The sequence below is a fragment of the Branchiostoma lanceolatum genome, chromosome 1 (assembly GCF_035083965.1).
Source record: "Branchiostoma lanceolatum isolate klBraLanc5 chromosome 1, klBraLanc5.hap2, whole genome shotgun sequence".
In the NCBI taxonomy this organism is placed as follows: Eukaryota; Metazoa; Chordata; class Leptocardii; order Amphioxiformes; family Branchiostomatidae; genus Branchiostoma; species Branchiostoma lanceolatum.
Window position 1 is genome coordinate 11,236,587 of NC_089722.1, and position 19,913 is coordinate 11,256,499.

Consider the following 19,913-nt stretch of genomic DNA (forward strand, 5'->3'; position numbering starts at 1 on the left):
TAACGTACTATTATTCATTATTTGATTATACTACTGCTGGAATCCCTGACATGGGTGGGCAGCAGTCGGCTAGTCTTCACACCACGCTTCCAAAGAGCTCTTTTTCCCACTGACATTTCCTCTCCCTGTTACAGTAGAACACTGGGGACAGTCATCCACCACCAGCAGTGACTCGGAGTGTACCCACGTCACCCCCATGTCTTCAACATCTTCATCATCCTCTACCGCCTCCTCGCCGATGTTGGTAGTGCCTCCGCCGCCGCAGTTCGGATCCATGGACGAGCTGAAGAACCTTTACCGACAGTCTTGGAATGTCATACAGGAGGAGAAGATGATAAAGATGCTGGAGTTTGGACAAGCTAAGCTGTCCGAGAAGCAAGAGAAAGAGCTGAAGCTGCAGAAGCTCACAAGAGTACTCAAGGTTTGTTTACATTGTCGTAAATCAGCCGTGGGGATTCATGTAGTTAAAAACTCTTTAAAGAAGGAAAATGCCCAGAAATAGAAACTCTGTGCAGTGGAAATAATAAAACAACATGCCATTGGACAAGAATATGATGATGACCTCTGTTTCTGTTTAACTTCATCTGTTGTTGACGTATCAGATGGAAATCATTATCATTTGATACAGTAGAAGAATCTTACTCATAGAAAACATGACATGATATCTGTAGTGAAAAATGATAAGTACGGCCAAAATGTGATTATAGAGGCATGCATGTATAACCAGCTGTATTCATATGCCGGCAATAGTTTTGGGAAAGATGGTTATACTGGTTGACAGAAAGAGATACAGGCTTTGTTTTTGTTTGCCGCAAATGCTGAAGAGCTTCATGTTCCCCACCATGTAGGATAAAGAAGGAAACCTAGAGGCCATCGACAGACTACTTACCAGTCCACAACTGACATCGAAGGAGGTGCAAGACTGGAAGGACCAGAATCAGCACATACTGGAAGATGTTGTGAAGCACAAACCAGAAGCAGAACCTCCACAAAAGTCCCAATCTAGACCCAACTCTCAGTCAGGGCCAGTACCAAAGCCAAGGACTTCTATCCACAGAAATAGCCAAGGACCAATAGAAGAAATGACCCAGAGATTGAGCATTACCAAACGTCCCATAAGTACAGACCTGGACAGAATAGAGAATGATGCTGGTATCAATCTGCCGCTGCCTGAGATAGACGATGACGAAGATGACAGTTACTCCAGTACAAGCCTTTAAAAACTACTATGGTTACTTTGAAACTATCCGTATTAACAGGACAGTAAATAGGAACTTCTAACTTATCCCCATCTCGAAGATGATAGACATCAATGTTACTCAAAAAGACAATTTTTACTAAGCCCGGGAGCTTAGAAAATACTGAACAGATATGAAAGAAAAGATAGACTGATTGATCTATGGATCACTTACTTTTCCTTCCATACATGTATATTTATTATATTCAGATTATAGAATCTAACAAATTTGATATAACATGTAATAAAATCTTGAATGTACTAAATGAGTATAACATATGTAAGGTCTGTGCAACCAGATAGTAGAGTCTGTACATAGTTTGGCAGCTTTTTAAAGTATAGACACATGTATCTTGTCATTTGTAACTTTATAATCATTTTGAAGTACTCTTTGTAAACATTGTGTTGGTTCTATATATATGACATTTTCCTAACACTAAAACCCATACAAGCACCATTTATGAGTCACATATTTTAATGTGAATGTATGTATAAATGCATTTTTCGTTATGATATTGTTTTATCATGTTTGTAGATTGTGAAGTCATTGTTGTACATCTTCATGTAATTTGTAAATACTTGCTGAATATTATCAAGCTTATGTTTTTACAAAATTTTACAGGTGTACAAATTATTCAACACTGGTGTTCAACGCGGTTTGTGATATTATAAACATTTCCAGAGTTTTCAGACCTTAAATTGCTCGTGATTTTATGTATGTGAATAGTGCATATTTAATCCAATGTATTTTAGGCACTTAAATTACGAATGAAAATGTTTGGTATTTTTGAAGGTTTTGAGAGCAAAACTGGGTAGTGTTGTAGGGTGGTGTAAAGAGTTAAAATGGTGTGGTGTCTGGAAAATTGTTTGGTAGTTTGAATAAGAATGGAGCAAACTATTGGTGGTCTTGTGTGAAATTCATTCTTTTTAATCCTGCAATATGCTTTGAATTCTTACAAAAAAAGACCGCTTTTGTTCCATCTTGTTTGTTCCTATCAGACATTGGGTAAATGGTGACGGGTGTGGTTTTATTAATTATTGTAAGGAGGTTGAATAGGTGAAGGGTTGGGGAAGAAAGGACTGAACCAAGAAGGATGGAAGGTTCACTGAGTCATGTGCCTGAGCTCCATTGGACACGTAAATGATCACAAGCCTATAGTGCCTGCTTAGGAGTTTTGTGTATTAATTTCTGTAACAATGTGATATCCTTGTATGCCTTATGGACTTGTAGACACCAGATTGGTATGACAGGTTGCATACCATTTCATTTTCATGGGTGTTTTCTCATTATTCATCAGTGATATGGAAGATTTATAATGATCAGGCTCTAACTGAAATACATGTTTTAGGATTTATATTGTGAACGCCACCTTTAAGTTGATCTCTATATGTAGGTCGAATTAACAGGCATTCCAGAAAATAGAAAAGTGCTTTTTAGTTACCACGTTGGATTTTTAAAAAAATGTTTCAATCACGCTTATATTGGAAGGAGAAAGGGAAAAATAGAAAAGAAAGTCTTTGGAAAAAAAGAAGACAAAGTTGGTGCCCAAAATGTATAGCAAAGGTGAAAAAAAGCATTTTGCCTCTTCCCATGTATAGTTATTGGAACACTTCAAGCCCCAAACATTAAATCATAATGTACCAAAATGGATTAAAGAGCAAGGCATTTTGTGAGATATCAGGTAAGACCATGAAAATCAAAGATCATTTCTTAGAGTTGCCTTGAAAGTTAACGTTATGTAACTCACTATCAAGATCAATTGGACCAAGGAAATTGTAAAATGCTGATGACAAAGCACCTGTCCTTGAATTACTGGAATCTTGATATTAAGCAAAACCAGCCTACAGTATGTGTCACTTCTGTGGTGTGCATGGATTACAAGTACTAAGACTTTTCCAGAATAGCACCTTTGACTTTGTGCTATATGTATACTCAGAAATAAAAAGCAATGTACAAGAGACTTGGATTGGAAATGCTGTTTCAGTCTGACTGATGCAATGTGGAGTGAGTGATCATGAGTCTTCCTTTTATTTTACCTACCAGTAAAACTTTACAAACCTGAGGTTACGTCTGGACACTACTACAACTTTGTAAAGCCAACTATGACTATTGGTACATGTAATATCAATTAAGCAGTCATGTTTGCGGTATGCCTAAACACCTCATCTGACCTCATCCGAGTCTAAAATGCAGTGTATACGGGGTAGGGACATTATTTGACGTTCTGGATACGTTGAATATGCAATCATGAATGCAAAACAAGCAGCAAACTATAAGTATTTACCAGTTTTTATACCGTAAGTTACTCCGCTCTTTTTCAAGATAGAAGATTTTTGGCCGCCATATTGGATCATGCCACTGTTGGGGTCTATATGGGGAAGTTCTTCATACCTTTTTTATTTATTTTTGTCCGACAGGACGATAAGACTGTAGGTACTAATTACCTTTTCATCACAATCAACTCGTAATAACTGTACACAATAACTGTAGACAGTAACTGTACACAGTAACAGTACACAAAGTGTTTTTCAGCGTCGAATACACGCACGTAGTGTGTAGTCAAATGCGCCGGCCGTCTTGACCTCCCTTTACTTATAAAAACTGGTAAATACTTAGAGTTTGCTGCTTGTTTTGCATTCATAATTGCATATTTAACGCATCCAGAACGTCAAATAATGTCCCTGCCCCGTATACACTGCACTTTAGACTCAGATGAGGTCGGGTGAGGTGTTTAGGCATACCCGTCATGTTTGGGACCTTGGAGCCTACTGTGGATAGAATTACATTTACAATAATGCAGAATTGGATTTCCGATAACAAGAAAAAGTAATTATTTTGCACAACACTGAAAATATACATCATCATACATGTGCTGCATATCAAAGTCACTACGTCCAGTTGAAGAAGTTACTGTGCAGAGCAACTCCAACAACATTATAAAGAATAAAGTAGCCCAGCACTGCTTGGGTGGTTCTTCGTGTTGACCTCCAGTTGTGAATCTGCTGAAGCACTGGATTATTTGAGTATCCAGTATTTCCAGATGTGGCAGAGATTGGTTTTGAATGTGGTGGATCATCTCTGGTGAGGTGGGCTGCATACCAGTAGATGAGAGGGCTTGATGAAGCTAAGAACCGTGTCACCACCTGAGGGAAAAGACAGTGAAAACAATCAAAAATACTCCATAAAGATTATTAAGGTAACTTTAACATTTTACAACTAGAGTTCCACGACCTCATACCTTCGCCAAATGATTTTAACCTTTATGACTGATGTATTAGGAGTGTTTCTCGTCAATTATAAATCATACCAGTTGATTGTCTTAAAATATAACATGTCCAAAGTATGAGCTTAACAAATTATGAGCTCAACAAAGAAGGTTATGCTAATATTTTTCATTAATTATGCAAATGACGCCCTTATTAGCATAATTTGATTCAACGATGTTTACATTCACATAACGTCCCGATGCCAAAAAAAAGTATTGAATGTATGAAATTGCCGTCATTTGCCAGTGTGGAATTAGAGAAGTTACTCATTAAGTATGCAAATTAGCCCACATTAGCATATTTTCTATCTATAAACATTCCTCTCTTCCTCAGTTACAATTTGAATAGTGATATCATGGAACAAAGCGGATTTTTAAAGTTGCCTCATTAATTATGCAAATTAGAATCTGATTTGCATAATAATTGTCCAATCATACTAAGCATCACACAAGCTATCTACATACCAAAAATAATGACCATCCATCAAGCCCATCTTGTTATAGTATTTCCTCATTAATTATGCAAATGAGGTCTTCATTTGCATAGTTCATATCAATTAATATTCCTCTCTTCCTCAGTTACATATGTCACATGTTTCAGAGTCCTATCATGGAATTTGGCGGATGTATAAACTTTCCTCATTAAGTATGCAAATTAGATACTGATTTGCATAAGAGGTGTCTAATCATGTACATCATCACTCAAGCTATCTACCTACCAAAAATCATTACCATCCATCAAGCCATTCTTGAGTTATTCCCTTTCAAAGTCAGACGCAAAACCTGCTCCTGCAGTTCCGAAAAAGCCGCTAGGGGGCCCAAACCCACACCACTTACTCTCTGTCCAAAGAGCTATCTACCACTCAAAAATCAGTTCCATAGCATGTCCAGAACACGAGATATCAAAACAGGAAGTTCCGCTGCAGTACCGTAAGAAGCCGCTAGGGGGCCAAAAATCTCATCGTTTTTAGGTCTCATCAAAACCTACCAACATACCAAATACCAAGACAATCCATCCAGGCGTTCTTGAGTTATGATGGTCCACTACAAACAAACAGACAAACAGACAAACAGACAAACGCTACCCTCTGCATAACCTTCTCGGCGAAGGTAACTACATGTATGTTAGGTAAATATAACACAAGCAAAATCCCTTGTTGCACAACACAGGAAAAGGTGAACAAACAAAAAAACTTGGCATCTTGCAATTGAAATGCTTCTTTGCATACTCCTCTTAATGGTGACAAACAGTGGCTTATATCATCTACCATAAAATGTCTGAAATATCATAATCATTGCTGCCTTTTCACTGACCTGTATATGCATGTTGGTGACTCCAAACAGTAGAAGAAACCCCAGGTGGGCAATGTAAACAAACACCTGTGGACTGTTGAATCCAGTTCTTGGTTTCTCATCACCTTCCTTCCTCTCAGCACCCAACCCCAGTGTTCTACAGAGACTCCAGTTGACTCTACAGTAACTGTACACTGCAGATCCACACAGTGCTACCATCGGTGCAGCAAGGACAAAGTTTGGGATCTGTTTGAGCTGATAGTAGCGGAGGAATCCCACCTCCCAGAAGGAATCTTGTATGTAGGAGTACGCACTGGGGACTGTCCAGTTACACCATGGGGGGATGGTGGTACTGCCAGGGGGTAAATACTCCTCATTGTCTGTGGGAAACAGAGGATGCCACAAAAGCAGAGCCTTCTCTCTTTCAAATTCACTACAGTAAAGATAATATGCATGATACTGGAATGCTACAAAGGGTGCAAGAATCGCTAATACATAACAAACAGTTGATACTAATTTCACCATCATCATGAGAACATCCTGTAAACTGAACTCCATTAAAAATAGTCTTAATCTGGATACAAGTTCTTTTGCTGTGAAGAATACGACAAACCCACAGTTCACAATGCCATTGGACCTGGTTGTACTTGATAATGCAAATAATAGAGTTGCAGGTAGGTACTGTTTTCGCTCCATGGCAAGCATCCCGTAAAAACTCACAAAAGCAAACAGTGATTCTGAGTACGCAGCCGACATGAAGATACCAGCAGGGTTGACACAGAACAGCAGCGCTGTCCTCAAGGCTAGCTGTCTGTCATGTAGGGTCATGATGGACAGCTTAAACAGCACAAACGTTGCTGCTACAAAGAACAGCACGTTCACAGCAACAGCTGTGACAAGTAGTGCACTGTGTCCGTTCATGAAAAAGTGCAGTGGGAAGAGGACTGTTTCTGAGACGGATTTCACGGTGATTGGAAACAATGGGAAGAAGGCAAAATGCTTCTGGATGGTGTAGCCATTCTCTGCAATGTACAGGAAGTGTGCTGAGTCCCAATGAGAGAAGCCACCAAAGAGCACATTGATGAAGTGGTCTCCAAGTCCAACTGGATGTCTGACAGGTGGGTTGAAGACTCCTGCATTGTGGTCTGGTATCAGGTTGTTGCTCACCATCTGAAATGACGAAAACATGTCATGATTGACCAGGTAATCCTATCAGCTGCATTGCCAGGTACAATAATTACAAAATTGATTACTATCAGTACTGGACTGACTCATGTGTCAATCATTCATTCAACTATATAAAAGACTGATTTGAAATGTGGAGGTCTGGAGGATTAACTTTTTTTTAATACCATCCTCTGTTGTGACCGCTGGCTCAAATTGCTTGTCGCTTGGTAACCGTTGATTAGCAAGCAACAAGCACTGAGTCAGCGGTCACTACAGAGGATGGTGGGTTAGCAAGCGCCAAGCAATTTGAGTCAGCGGTCACTATGGAGGATGGTACTTAGGCAAAACTTTTTTATCCTCACTTAGATTTTAAACCTTTTTTAAAATTAAAGGGTGCTGGATTTTTGTTTTTTTCAAGCCATTAGAATGATGATACTAGTAGTACTACTGATGAAGAATATTAAACAATCCAGCAGCATGTAACACAACCATTACAGCCACACAGGTGTATCACCACCTTATATAGTATAAAGTCCCATGATCAGATACATGGGATAACATACTTGATAAAAATGGGCAGTAGTAGTCCAGGGCAACCTCAAACCAACCGTACACACTCACGCCACATCTTCAGAAAAGAGGCTGTAGCCGCGTATAGTTCCTGTTTAGAACTTTATTCGAGCCCACAGGAACTATACGCGGCTACAGCCTCTTTTCTGAAGATCTAGATGTGGCGTGAGTGTGTACGGTTGGTTTGAGGTTGCCCACTACTACTGCCCATACTTGATAAAAATGGTTTTGTGAGTCTATCATTGGTATGAGAGACATAATAGATGTACTTGTGTCATCTATATATAAACAGATGTCTGTCCAAGTGTCTAATACCTGCCACAAAATCAACAGAATCCGTGAAAACACCGCAAACTTGACAGCTTCTTCCTCGTAACCTGCCATCCTCCAGGCGTGAACTCTGGTGACCTTTCGTGTTGACTTCTCGCCATCTCACGCGAGATCTGCACGACAACTCATAATCAGCTAGAGAAAACCCAAAGCAGCCAACAAAGGTAGGCGTTTTTTTGCCGGTTTTTCACAAATTTGTCGTGATTTTGTACAATGCATTTTAAACACCACGATCTTTAAAGATTTATTAATGAGCCAAAGTTGATTAGAATGTCACAAAGACGTCAAAATTAGGCCAAAAACGAATTTTGTTTTTGCCTTTGTTTGGGTAATTTATGCATGGGGAGGGGGGCACGCGGTGTCTGTACTGATATGGTAATTCCCTTTATCAGAAGCAAGTGTAATTCTACTATCTGTGGACCGACCCAGCAGCCAAGATGAGGGAGAAGATGACAGAGAAGGAGTGTCCACTCCAGTTCCATGACTTCAAACCTGTAGACCACTCCAAACTGTGCCCACGCTTCACACAGAGTAAGTCAGCCTGCACCGCACATCTGCTTGAATTGTTGTTGTTGTTGTGTTTACAATTTCTTCTGCTTGTTCACAGGTCTATTTTGTACATCCTTCCAGTTTTGCTGCCCTTCAGATACTTTTTGCACCACCGTTTCGTGGTGGACGTTTTATTCTCTGAATCTCTACCAATCCTTTTTCTTGTCTTTTTGCTTTTCTTCTATTGCTGCAATGCTAGATTTTACATTTTAAGGTAAAAATCCACCAGTAGCACTTAACACTACTTAAGTACAAATTGGTGTGTTTTACTGTGTGCTGTTGATTGCATTTAAGTATTTGTACTAGTACAGATTCAGTACAAATGTGCTTGTGGTGTAGCCATAGGAAAAGGAAAAAATGTGCATTTACTGTACCTGAACTGAAGGTTTTATACATTGTTCAACTTCAAGAAGTGTGTGAAAGAACCTAAGCTGCATATATAGTTGCACACTTATTGCATTAGTGTGAAGCATCAAACCATGTCGAACTGAGGCTGAAATGTAACACAACATCTTTTTTAAGGGTTTTTAGTGCTACCCTGGTTTGCAATAGCAGAACATTTATATTATGTTTACCAGTGTATGTAAGTATGTATGGATGCATTATACCTGCGTTCATGTACGTTTGTGTGTGTGTGTGCATGCAAACACATTTGTATGTGTGTGTGTGTGTGTGTGTGTCAGTGTATATGATAAGATAAAGTTCTACTATTATTATTATTATAATTCTGTTAGGTAATATTTTGACTAAAATATTGGATCAACAAGGATCTGTGTATTTTTCTAGTCCTGTCCAGAACAGAAGAAGAAGGTATAGGAGAGGAGGAACTGGACACCATCCAGTTGGAGCTGGAGACTCTCCTGGCCTCCGTGTCCAAAAGGATGCGACAGCTGGATGGAGAAACACAAGTACTCATCGACTGGCAGGACAGGAAGGACAAGAAAGGCAGCATGGGGAAAGTGGTGGGTACACGGCTGGTTGTACCTGTGTATTTTCTTGTTGATATGTGTGTGTGTGTGTGTGTGTGAGTGTGCCATGTTTTAATGGATGGCAGCAGGGCTGTCTGTAGGAACTGTCTCTAGATGGAAATTTGATTCCTGAAATGGGCTAAAATTTCACCCCTTCCTTCCCTAAAATCACCCCATCCTTCCCTAAAATCTGAACTTCACGACATGGGTGCCTTAAGTATGTTTGAGAACCAAAATTTACTCTACCATCTTTCTTTAGCACAAGGACTCTGACCACCCCCACTCTGGGAAGCGAGGCAGGCCAGAGGAGAAGGCTTCCACAAAGAAGTTCAAGGGCGACACAGCAAGTACAAGTTCAAGTACAGGAAAGTGGGGGGCGTCGGCCTCAACCTCGCATTCCACCCCATCCTCCCACAGTCAGTCTGGACCTGGGAGACCCAAGAGTAAACAGGCAAATATACAGGTGCGTATCACAAAGATTTTGGTCTGTATTTGGATGTGTGGTACCGGCATGTTTTACTAGTATGTATTCTTCATGTAGATACCGGTACTGCTAGTGCATCACCTGGCACTGTACAAAACAGAGCATCCCGCATATTCCTTGAGTATATCTATGCATGATTTACATGCATTTTGACTAGAAAATAAGAAGTCATGTCCTTTTCAGTAAACATTATGTCTTATGTATAGAATTGTCCAAGTGCATATACATTATGTGATAACATGGTTGATTGCAGGGCATATCTAATAATGTGTTGAACCTGTGTTATACCAACTACTGGAAGATATGTAGCAAATAATGTAGCACAGATTCAATTAGTAGCTTGCAAAAAGAAAATCAAAGTTTCTTGATGCCAACTTATATGTTAACCATATAAACTATAATTTTCTCCAACATTTCCAGCAAAAAATGCAGGAGTATGAGTTCACAGACGACCCTCTGGACGTCCCCCGCATTCCCAAGAACGACGCGCCCAACCGGTTCTGGCAGTCGCTGGAGCCGTACGTGGCGGACATCACGCACGACGACCTGAAGGTGCTGGAGGAGCTGATGAAGCCGGTGGACGAGGAGTCGGAGTATTACAAGGTCCCCCCTCTAGGGAAACATTACACACACAGGTGGGCACAGGAGGACCTCCTGGAGGAACAGAAGGAAGGTAAGTGTTTGAAAAAAAAAGATCAGAAGCAAAATCATAACAGAAAATCATAACAGAAAATCAATCAATCATCCATAGTCATCAATTGTTGATGCATGCTGTCTCTCTCCAGGATGTTCTATTTTCAGCACAGGACATCCAGTTGGCAGAAAAGAATATTGAGACTTAGATTAGAGCTGTTGACAATGAATATACAGTTTGGGAACACCTATGGGTGAGAAATGACTAGTAGTAATATCAAACCTTCATTCAAGCTGCACAAGTGAATGGATATGAAGCTGTAACCTTTTGCCAACAGAAAAACTGTTAAGATGGGCACTGAGAATGGTAAATGACTAGTAGAATGTTTGGAATAAGAAGAAGAAGCAGTGAATGAAGATGAAAAGAGATAGGGAAGAAGGCTGAAGCTTGTTTTCATATTAACAGCAGAATCATACCAAACCTGTTTGTTGGTCCTTCAGGTGCCAGAGTGAATGAAAAGGGCAAGTCCAAGTCTGCTCTGGGGGGAAGCTCATCAGCTAACATCACAGAGGCATCCGCCATGCTGAAGAAGGTGGACTCCAACTCCCAGAAGTCAAGGTAGAGCTACTCATGCTTGTTGTATTTTGTATGTGTCAGGGTCAGAGATTGCAATCACCCATTTTACCGGTAGAGATCCTGATCAGAGTTTGTAAGTTTAAATATATTCCCTTAAAAGACAGAACATCAACTTCGATTTATGTCACTTTAGATCAATGGATTGACTTGAAATTTAGGATTTCTAATGGGGAGATCACCCTAACACATTCCTAGATTTGACAGCCTCTGATGGCAATCTCTACCTTGACATATACATGGTTGTACTTCTGACACTTGTGCTTTACCGTTATGTGATTGACAGTATGCGGTGCATATATGTATGTTCCATGTTGTTGTTGGCTTTTGTTAATCACCAAGCAGATCTACACGTGGCGCGAAAATCGTATATGCTAGCCAGAGAAGGTCCAGTCAGCCAGATAAGCTCCAGCCTACATGTAGGGGGCTGGCTGGAGCTTATCTGGCTGACTGGACCTACTCTGGCTAGCATATACGATTTTCGCGCCCCGTGTAGATCTGTTTGGAGATTAGGCTTTTGTACCATTTGTCTTCTTTTTCCTTTTCTTGTATCCTTACCACAAGATGACAAGAGTGGAGAAATAATGTTGACTCTGAAATATGACTGTTTCCCATGTTGGTTATTAGGGACACAGAGACGACCTGTCCGTTTGGCCCCCTGACCCAGCGCCTGGTGTCAGCCCTGGTGGAGGAGAACATCATGACTCCTATAGACGACACCTCTCTCATTGACAGCTCTACTAAGGTATGGATATGTCCATATAGAGCATTTTTATTCGGAGCTCCCAAATATGTATGGAAATAGACAGGGTTTGGATTTCTTAACAACACTTATATCGACTCTGTTGGTCTATATTGTCCATCGTAAAATTCTAATTCACATCAGCCCTACAGCATCGGCTATTGCTACACATTACTATACAAGAATGACAGTCTCTGCTACATAAGACACATCTCTAAGCTGATCCAATTCTGTATGAGTTGCAAAATTCTTCACTGCAAGTCTGCTTTTGCACTTGCATCAGTACGAAACACATAGTACCCACAATAGATGATACTCAACCCAGTTTTAAGTGCAGTTGTACAAAGCTTATTATGGTCCAGCATGATGAACATTTCTGTGTCCATCCCAGGGAGAGGGTCAGTCTGGTGAGGCCAGTTCCAGTTCCCCTCGCAGCAGCAGTAGTCGCCCCTTCAGTGTGCCCCACACCAGGGCACTGGAGGCACGCATCAGGGAGGAACTCATCAACCAGGGTATGTAACACACACATGCATGCACACGTGCACACACACACACATACACACACACACACACACACACGCTAGAAGGCACTGGAGGCACGCATCAGGGAGGAACTCATCAACCAGGGTAACATTAGCCAAGGAGGTTTAATAGACCTCCTTGCATTAGCTTAGCACTTCTACACGTGGTAAAGATTGTAACACTAACACTAACACACACATACACACACACACACACATACACACGCACATACACGCACACATACACGTACACACATACACACACACATACATGCACCCACATATACACACGCACATACACACACACACATATACACACATGCGCGCACACACAAACATACGCGCACGCATACACACACACATAAGCTTAGCAATTCTACATGTAATAATGTTGGAATTACACAAATTTGACTCTGACATCTTGTCATTCCTTCAGTGGAAAGGACAGTTTTCTGAAAAAATTAAAAACAAAAGTATATGGGGATATGTGGTATGGTGAAACCTTGTATAGAATCTGTTGGATGTTTCGGCAAGCCTCTTTAATGAGGACTTCATTCTGGATCTTCTATTTCGTTAGGTTTAATTGAGTCAGAGGACCAGACAGGAGAGGACACAGAAGACGAGGTGTTGTCTGAGCTGAAGAAACGCCAGGCAGAGCTGAAGGCCCTGGTGGCACACAACCGCTCTGCGAAACAGAGGCTACACAAACTTGCAAAGGAAGAGATCCGCAAACAAGAACTCAGGCAGAAAGCTAGAGTCATAGACAATGAGGTATGTATGTACAGATTAGTATGCACATTTGGTGTTTATTGGGACTAGAATATGAAACAAAGAGACCATCTGAAGATGTTTGATCATATCTCTTTGAAATGGTCCATTTTTTATGGATACGGATACAACACCATGCTACATGTAGTGTTCTACAAAATGAAAACCAGTGACAAAATGAGTGGAATATATTTAAGAATTTTTATTGATAATATATTGTTGTAGTACATTGCAAACTTGGTACAGTTGTTGAAGATTAAAAATGGTCTTGTACAAGAGTCAGTCAAAAGGAAGCTGAGCATACAACACTGAAATACAAAATGTACTTGTAGAAGGAACATTTTGAAATGCTTTAGCCACCATACACACCAGTTTACATTGTACATTGTAATTGTAGCCTATCACAGTCAATAAATCCTGATGTATGTTGTGCACGATAGGTAATGGACTGCTTTAGGAAGATCATGGCCGCGCGACAGAAGAAACGAACTCCCACCAAAAAGGAAAGGGATGCGGCTGTCAAGGCACTCAAGGAGAGGGAAGCTGTCATGAAACTACTGGATTCATGATAACTTGTTTGTCGATATATGATCCTTATGTATATATGTATTAAGTATTATTCTGAGTAGAAGAGAAGAAACTGTAACCTTGAAGGAGGCAGATTGCAGCTGATATTGTCATCATCATGGTACTGATTATAACATTTGTGATTCTCTTAGTGGTCATTAGGAACTTGAAGATAAACACAGGAACCCAAGTACATGTACATATTCTGAACTAGATGCTTGCCATGATGTCAAATTGAGTGTCATACAAATCATTTATTTCTACTGATTACTGATATTCTCAAGATGTTGCTGTAAAACTTTTGTGTATGAGAGCTACAGATTAGGCTTACATAATCACTAACTACTAGTATGTGATATATCGCTATGCATAGCCCTTTGATACTGGACATTGTACAATGTTTTGTCTGCAAATTTGTGTACATAAATGTAACAAAAAGAGTACCATCTCAACTGCTTTAAAACTCACATTGTATTTTTCCAAGTACAAGTGTTACATGGAAACACTACAGTGAAAATCAAAGATTGCTCAAACATTCTCACTAAGTAGTATCAACATGTTTTATCATCATAACTATAACTTCCAAGCTAAAAATTTTAGTATTAAAGATTTTTCTTGAATAAAAATGGTATACTGTTGTGCATTCTTCAGACTGATACACAATTGTCCAAATATCAATCTTGTCAGCTCTTGACATGTGGTATTGCTGAAAACTTAGAAGATTATCAGTGTCATTAGTAAAAAGAACTGTGTTCAGAAAATCTTTTGTATCAAAGAATTGCATGGTCTATTGTATATCTTGTATGCTATAGTAGTCAACAAATAGCTTTGTTGATTCTGCTTTACAGATTCTTTTTACCCTTACATCACACCTACAATGTGTGTGAAGTTCTTCACTTAACAGTTCTCTGACAGCTACATTTCACACTGCTTTCCTACTTTATCAGGTATTTGGTCATAGAGCCTACAGATGTTGGTGGTGGTTATGGAAACTAACCTGGCCTTGTGACATGATCTATATACCAGAATTAGTTTTTAGTAGAAGACACTGTTATCAAGTTGCTGAAATGCCCTGTTTGGGAACTCAGTCCTTCCGAACTCTACCTTTCTTATCTACATTTTACTTGTACTTCTGGTATAGACGATAGACAACATCACCATTATATCTATAGGTAACCTCCATTCTATCATATTTGGTTTCCAGGTCTTCTTTGATGTCATCAAACAGCTCCAAGTCCAAATCTTCTTCTTCATTTAAGTTAACCTAAAGAAATTTAAAGATAGTTGCATCATTCATCAGGCATGATGATCTCCGACATATACATGTACATGTATCCTATATCTTCTAGCCAGAGACAATATTATGTAATATTCTGAGTGGAAGATGTCATCCCCAAACACATTAAAAGAAACTAATATAGTTGACTAGATGGCCCAGAATTTATCATTTTAGATGAATGTTTGTGTTACCAGATAAGGACAGAAGTGAAGGGAAGATATGTTGCAAGAACCAAATTGTAAATTCATATGAAGCACCTTAATACGAGAAATCCATTTGAACTCTTCCTTGTAGTATTTGCTAACCTCCCTCTTAAGTGGTCCAGTTGTTGGTTTCAGTTTACATTTGTCCCCCAGGAGTTGATGTACCCAGTTGATAACCTGGTACATGTACATCCCAGAGTACAGGAACAAGGCACCGGGTTTGGCCGTCTGGACTATGTGTTTAAAGCACTCCACCACTAGACAAGGTAATTAAAAGAGGAAATAACAATTTACTTTATCATTATTAATAGTAGATAATCCAACATGCAAGGATGGGTGTGACTCTTGCACTCTAGATCACCTGTCGTTGGTCACTGATATAGGTAACTACTTATTTGTTAAAATATGCTTGGAATAGAAGCTAAGTAAAACTGCCACTAACAACCATTAATCACTGTTTCTTACTCTACTTTAAGTGAGACTCGGGCGCCACTTTCTATGACACTGCTACAAACTCAATTTGATTCAGCAAAATTCTAAAGAGTGTTACATGCTAGTTACATTCTAACTCTCGCACACCCGTAAAACTAACGCATTACATGTATTGTGTAGTGTGGGCTCACCATTTGTTTTTCCCCTCTCGGAGAACACTTCCTCCATGAAGTAGTGCATGGTGATGAGGTCAGCATTCTCTAGGTCAGGTTTGTTCTTGTCAGCCGTAGCTATAGTGACGTCAAAGTCATGGAAGCTTACTGCAACCCTGTCGTCATGCAGCTCTGCTTTGATAGCTGTCTTCAGACTCTCCTGTGGTGATAAATGTCATCAACAATTGACATACTGATCAAAGGCTGAGAAGTTAGTTTCTATCTTGAGCTATCTTGTACAAACAAATGCAAGTACTCCTGCTTAATCTTAAACAGCAATAAACATCGGGCATATCATTTTATACTGACAAGAAACGGACGCGTCGGATATGTTGTATTCCTGAATAATTTACATATCACCTTTATCTTGCTACAAGTTCAGATTTTGTTTTGTCACAGTAGGCTATAAGAAAAAGCCAGGGAAAAGGATTTTCGACAAAATAGCCTGTAAGCCGATGGCATATGTGGACTCAGCAAGCCAGTAAGATAATAAGAAGCCTACGCATATAGATTTTAACTAAATGACCATTGGTTACTGGGCAAAGATGAAAGAGTGATGTGTGAAGCTAACTTTATATCAAGTACAATACAATGCAATACAATACAAAAGAAAAATAATTTTAAGATTGAGTTAAAATCAAAATTGTGATACCTACCCAACATGGTCCCCACTTTCCCTCCCTGTCATACAGATGTATGTTCAGTTGCCCCTCGAAGCCCGCCATATACTTCATGAAGTAGTCCAGCACACCCAGGACATCGGACCCAGGCCCCCCGCCCAGGCACGCAACGGTGATGCTGGGTTTCATTGCCAGGTTTTCCATGGCATTGGAATGGTGCATGACATTTGACAGACTTCGTGCCGAAACCATCGAATGTACATATATCCAAACTGGTAAAAGGAGTTTTGATACGGTATGTTTTGTATTCCTTCCTTTAATCCATCGATTGAATGAGCCTCGAACATTTCTTTCAGAGCTTTCCAGACCTCTTCGCGATAAATTTCTTCCTTACGTTCTGCATTTTTAAAACATTCTTCTCGCTTATCGCGGGCCCATCTGTGGATGATTTTCCCAACTGTACATTGATTTTGCACCGCTGGTTGGGGTTGGGCCATTTTGTATTTCTATTTCTAATCCCGACGACTTATTTTTCGAAGATCGAATGCGTTGTGCCCCAAGATCTGCAACATAGAAAAGTGAAAGTACATTGCGTCAGTATAAACATTAGCGTTACATTGTCACCTTGAATTGACGGCAGAAAACAACATCAACTGAAACCTGCATTTTCTTCCAGATATGGATAAAACATCAGTCGTACTAGTCACTCGTACATTGTACCGTAATGTGAGAAGATGGCGAAGATAGGAATCCTCCGAATAATAGGATTTGCAGACCATACTAGTATACCGGCTATGATCATGGTTTGCATCAGGCTTCCGGCCCGGAGGTTTGAACTCTTGTTCGGTTGTCGTTGTTTTCTTCTTGTTGTTTTCCCGAGTGCTACAATCACGGCCATAGTTTTTATCAAAAAACGACGAAGAACGCTTGCCGGTATAAAAAAAAAGCAACCTTTATAGACATTCTTTCAAACACGGAGAATTGACAAAACATTTACCACATTGAGACTGTGCTTAATAGTATATCTAAGAATTTGACAACATACATGCAGGATCAGCCTTACCCTGCCTCGAGGCCCCTGTGTGACCCCGCGTATGTGCGGAAACAAAGGAAAACAGAAACCGTGCAAAAGCTGACAAATTGAAATGGTCTCTTATGAATGCAATCTAACTCCCAAGGTGAACTCTACAATACTAAGTATTGTCTGGCTTCTCTCTGGATCATGCCGGGACACACTTGATAGCTTGATCGGTCTCATCGCGTATCGTGACTTTACCAAGACCTCCTGATTAGCACCTACTGACCTAGTCTGTATAACGCAAACTTGCTCCAGCTGTCCGGGGGTTACTCTCCCCTCCCCGCGGCGAGGCGGTTACAGGACGGCGAGCCGACACGGGGCTTTATTGAATTCAGGCTAATTAGCACCCATATTCACAATCGACACCCCCTCCGTCATTGCGCCGTTATGGTATTCTCCAAGCAGAGGTTTCGGTCGGGGGGCCAGGAGTGGCCGGGATTTTCAACGCTGGAGCGCAGCGTTAAAAATCCCGGCCACTCCTGGCCCCCCGACCGAAACCTCTGCTTGGAGAATACCGTTATCATTCACCAGGTTGTATTATTACAGCCAGTAGGTACCCATTTCTGAGTAATGAGGCTGTTTTAACGCGCTCGAGGCACCTCCTGGAACACGGGACCCCCATTTTACGTCTCTTCCGAAAGACGGTGCAGCCCAAACAAGTTATGGCAGTCTGCCGTATTAAACATATTCACAGCCCACCCAGTTGAAGTACATACTAAATAACAAATAATAAGCAGAGATGTATCTTCATTGCATTTATATTAAGCAATCCTTGAAAATTCCTTACCTTATCATGTGATCCACCTTCTTTCAGTCAGCCGACAGTAACCTTCTTGAAAATTCACTTCCTTCTTCAGAGCAGCTGGCTAGCAGTCTGAAGTTACGCGTCGCGTCTGGGACAGTGAAACCTTATTGGCTTGTCCTCTCACGTGACCAAAGTGGAGTTTCCTAGCCGCAGGCTCCGCTGCAGTTGCTTTCAGTCGATGCCCTTATATATGTTATATGCAGCTGACATGACAGACTAATACACTAAATCGAACGTGTTTCGAATGCGCTTTCTTTAATTTCTCTGGCCCGTGCGCACTGACGAGGGAAATTTCTCCTTGAGACGCGATTAAGGGCCAAACCCATTATTTATTTATTTCTATTTTTATTACGCCATCGAAACGAATGCCATAACATGCCATATACCGAATAAAGACGTGGCAGCCGTATGCTTGGTACAATATAGACCAGGATAGTCACATGCTATATCGCTACCCAATGTCCGTCCGTCCTTTCATGTTACATGTACATGTACTTGCAACTACGGGCAAGAACTTGCAATAAACTTTCATTAATATAAAAATTCATCATTTCGGACCCTTTCACGAAAGCTGCTCTTGTCGTTCCGTGCTTCTTGCATATCAAAGAACAATTTTGTAGGGATCCTCCCAACTGTTCTCGTCCTTTATCCCAGCTTGCATCTTAGGTTCAAATTCGGCCGTTCAAGTTGTCTTTGACGATACTGATAATCATGATGTTTGACATTTCTAACCCGGTTCAGCCTAAGCCTCCGTTGCAGGCTTCCCCACGGCGATTTTTCAACTTAGGCGGGGCTAGATTCTTTGGCTGGGAGGTATCTGCTTGGGGACCTTATCTGCTGGGGCCCCGTATCTGCTTGGGAGACTGTAAGCGCCGTATACGGCGGTTACAGGATCTCAAGCGTATATGGGGCCTCAAGCAGATACGGTCCCCCCAGCGGCTCAGGCAAAGAAACTGGCCCCGATAACGACAAATTGCCGTGGGGAAGCCTGCAACGGAGGCTAGTTCAGCCTTCCCTTCGCCGATGGAACTCGAAAATTAATCACTATTGTCCTATTGTCCATGGTCAGCGAATTCTTTGAGAACCGTTATTGACCTACTATCTCACGTGATAGGCCCAAACAAATCGGAAGTGAAATGTTAGACTGACATTTCGGATTGCGTCTGATTGATATTAGTGACTACCAGACTCCAGGGTCGCTGGAAAGATAGCTGTAAACGTGCATTTGCAACTCAAGACAAGAGTTGTGATTGGGCCGGCTGAAGAACAGGGCGTATGCGTAGTGTCTTTTGTCTCTACACGAAGGTTATAGGTAACTCCTCTGGCATATTATACAGTTATTCGGCACATTTCTACTATTTTTCCAGCAGCCTATGGCGTCTGGTAGAGACTACTGCAACTGTACTTTCCCGTGTCGGCGGCTTCAAGTGACAAAATTAAACATCCGTAAATTTCTAAGTTCCTGGTATTAAAGCGTCACAAACCAATCAACAAAACCTTGCGAATGGTCGTCGGCGATTGAGAATACCATCTCTTAGCCACATTTAAGCAACCA

General features: G+C 40.7%; 4 protein-coding genes across 7 annotated transcripts; 2 read left to right on the forward strand and 2 right to left on the reverse strand.

The window, feature by feature from the left end:
* Window positions 1-115: 115 nt before the first annotated feature.
* LOC136433961 (interactor protein for cytohesin exchange factors 1-like) lies at window positions 116-3,198 on the forward strand. Its single transcript, XM_066426594.1, has 2 exons — window positions 116-421; window positions 849-3,198. The coding sequence occupies exons 1-2, from the start codon at window positions 197-199 to the stop codon at window positions 1,218-1,220; spliced, it is 597 nt and encodes a 198-aa protein (XP_066282691.1). The 5' UTR covers window positions 116-196; the 3' UTR covers window positions 1,221-3,198.
* Window positions 3,199-3,275: 77 nt separating this feature from the next.
* Window positions 3,276-8,009, reverse strand: LOC136433925 (GPI mannosyltransferase 2-like). Of its 3 annotated transcripts, none has more exons than XM_066426539.1 (3): window positions 7,911-8,009; window positions 5,818-6,966; window positions 3,276-4,381 (listed from the first exon to the last, which is right to left on the reverse strand). In XM_066426539.1, the coding sequence occupies exons 1-3, from the start codon at window positions 7,962-7,964 to the stop codon at window positions 4,127-4,129; spliced, it is 1,458 nt and encodes a 485-aa protein (XP_066282636.1). In that variant the 5' UTR covers window positions 7,965-8,009; the 3' UTR covers window positions 3,276-4,126. The 3 variants fall into 3 exon arrangements, with proteins under 3 accessions (XP_066282636.1, XP_066282629.1, XP_066282643.1); XM_066426532.1 differs by having other exon boundaries at window positions 7,849-7,955; XM_066426546.1 differs by having other exon boundaries at window positions 7,853-7,948.
* On the forward strand, window positions 7,929-14,379 carry LOC136433944 (transcriptional adapter 3-A-like). The gene is made up of 10 exons (XM_066426556.1): window positions 7,929-8,027; window positions 8,256-8,394; window positions 9,199-9,374; window positions 9,640-9,843; window positions 10,285-10,537; window positions 10,999-11,116; window positions 11,759-11,876; window positions 12,265-12,385; window positions 12,972-13,165; window positions 13,603-14,379. The coding sequence occupies exons 2-10, from the start codon at window positions 8,301-8,303 to the stop codon at window positions 13,729-13,731; spliced, it is 1,407 nt and encodes a 468-aa protein (XP_066282653.1). The 5' UTR covers window positions 7,929-8,027; window positions 8,256-8,300; the 3' UTR covers window positions 13,732-14,379.
* LOC136433955 (uncharacterized) lies at window positions 13,345-18,467 on the reverse strand. 2 transcript variants are annotated; one of them, XM_066426569.1, is made up of 5 exons: window positions 18,341-18,467; window positions 16,512-17,038; window positions 15,835-16,015; window positions 15,266-15,468; window positions 13,345-14,993 (listed from the first exon to the last, which is right to left on the reverse strand). In XM_066426569.1, exons 2-5 carry the CDS (start codon window positions 16,725-16,727, stop codon window positions 14,850-14,852), a joined length of 744 nt encoding a protein of 247 aa, XP_066282666.1. In that variant the 5' UTR covers window positions 16,728-17,038; window positions 18,341-18,467; the 3' UTR covers window positions 13,345-14,849. The 2 variants fall into 2 exon arrangements, with proteins under 2 accessions (XP_066282666.1, XP_066282675.1); XM_066426578.1 differs by lacking the exon at window positions 15,266-15,468.
* Between the last annotated feature and the right edge of the window lie 1,446 nt (window positions 18,468-19,913).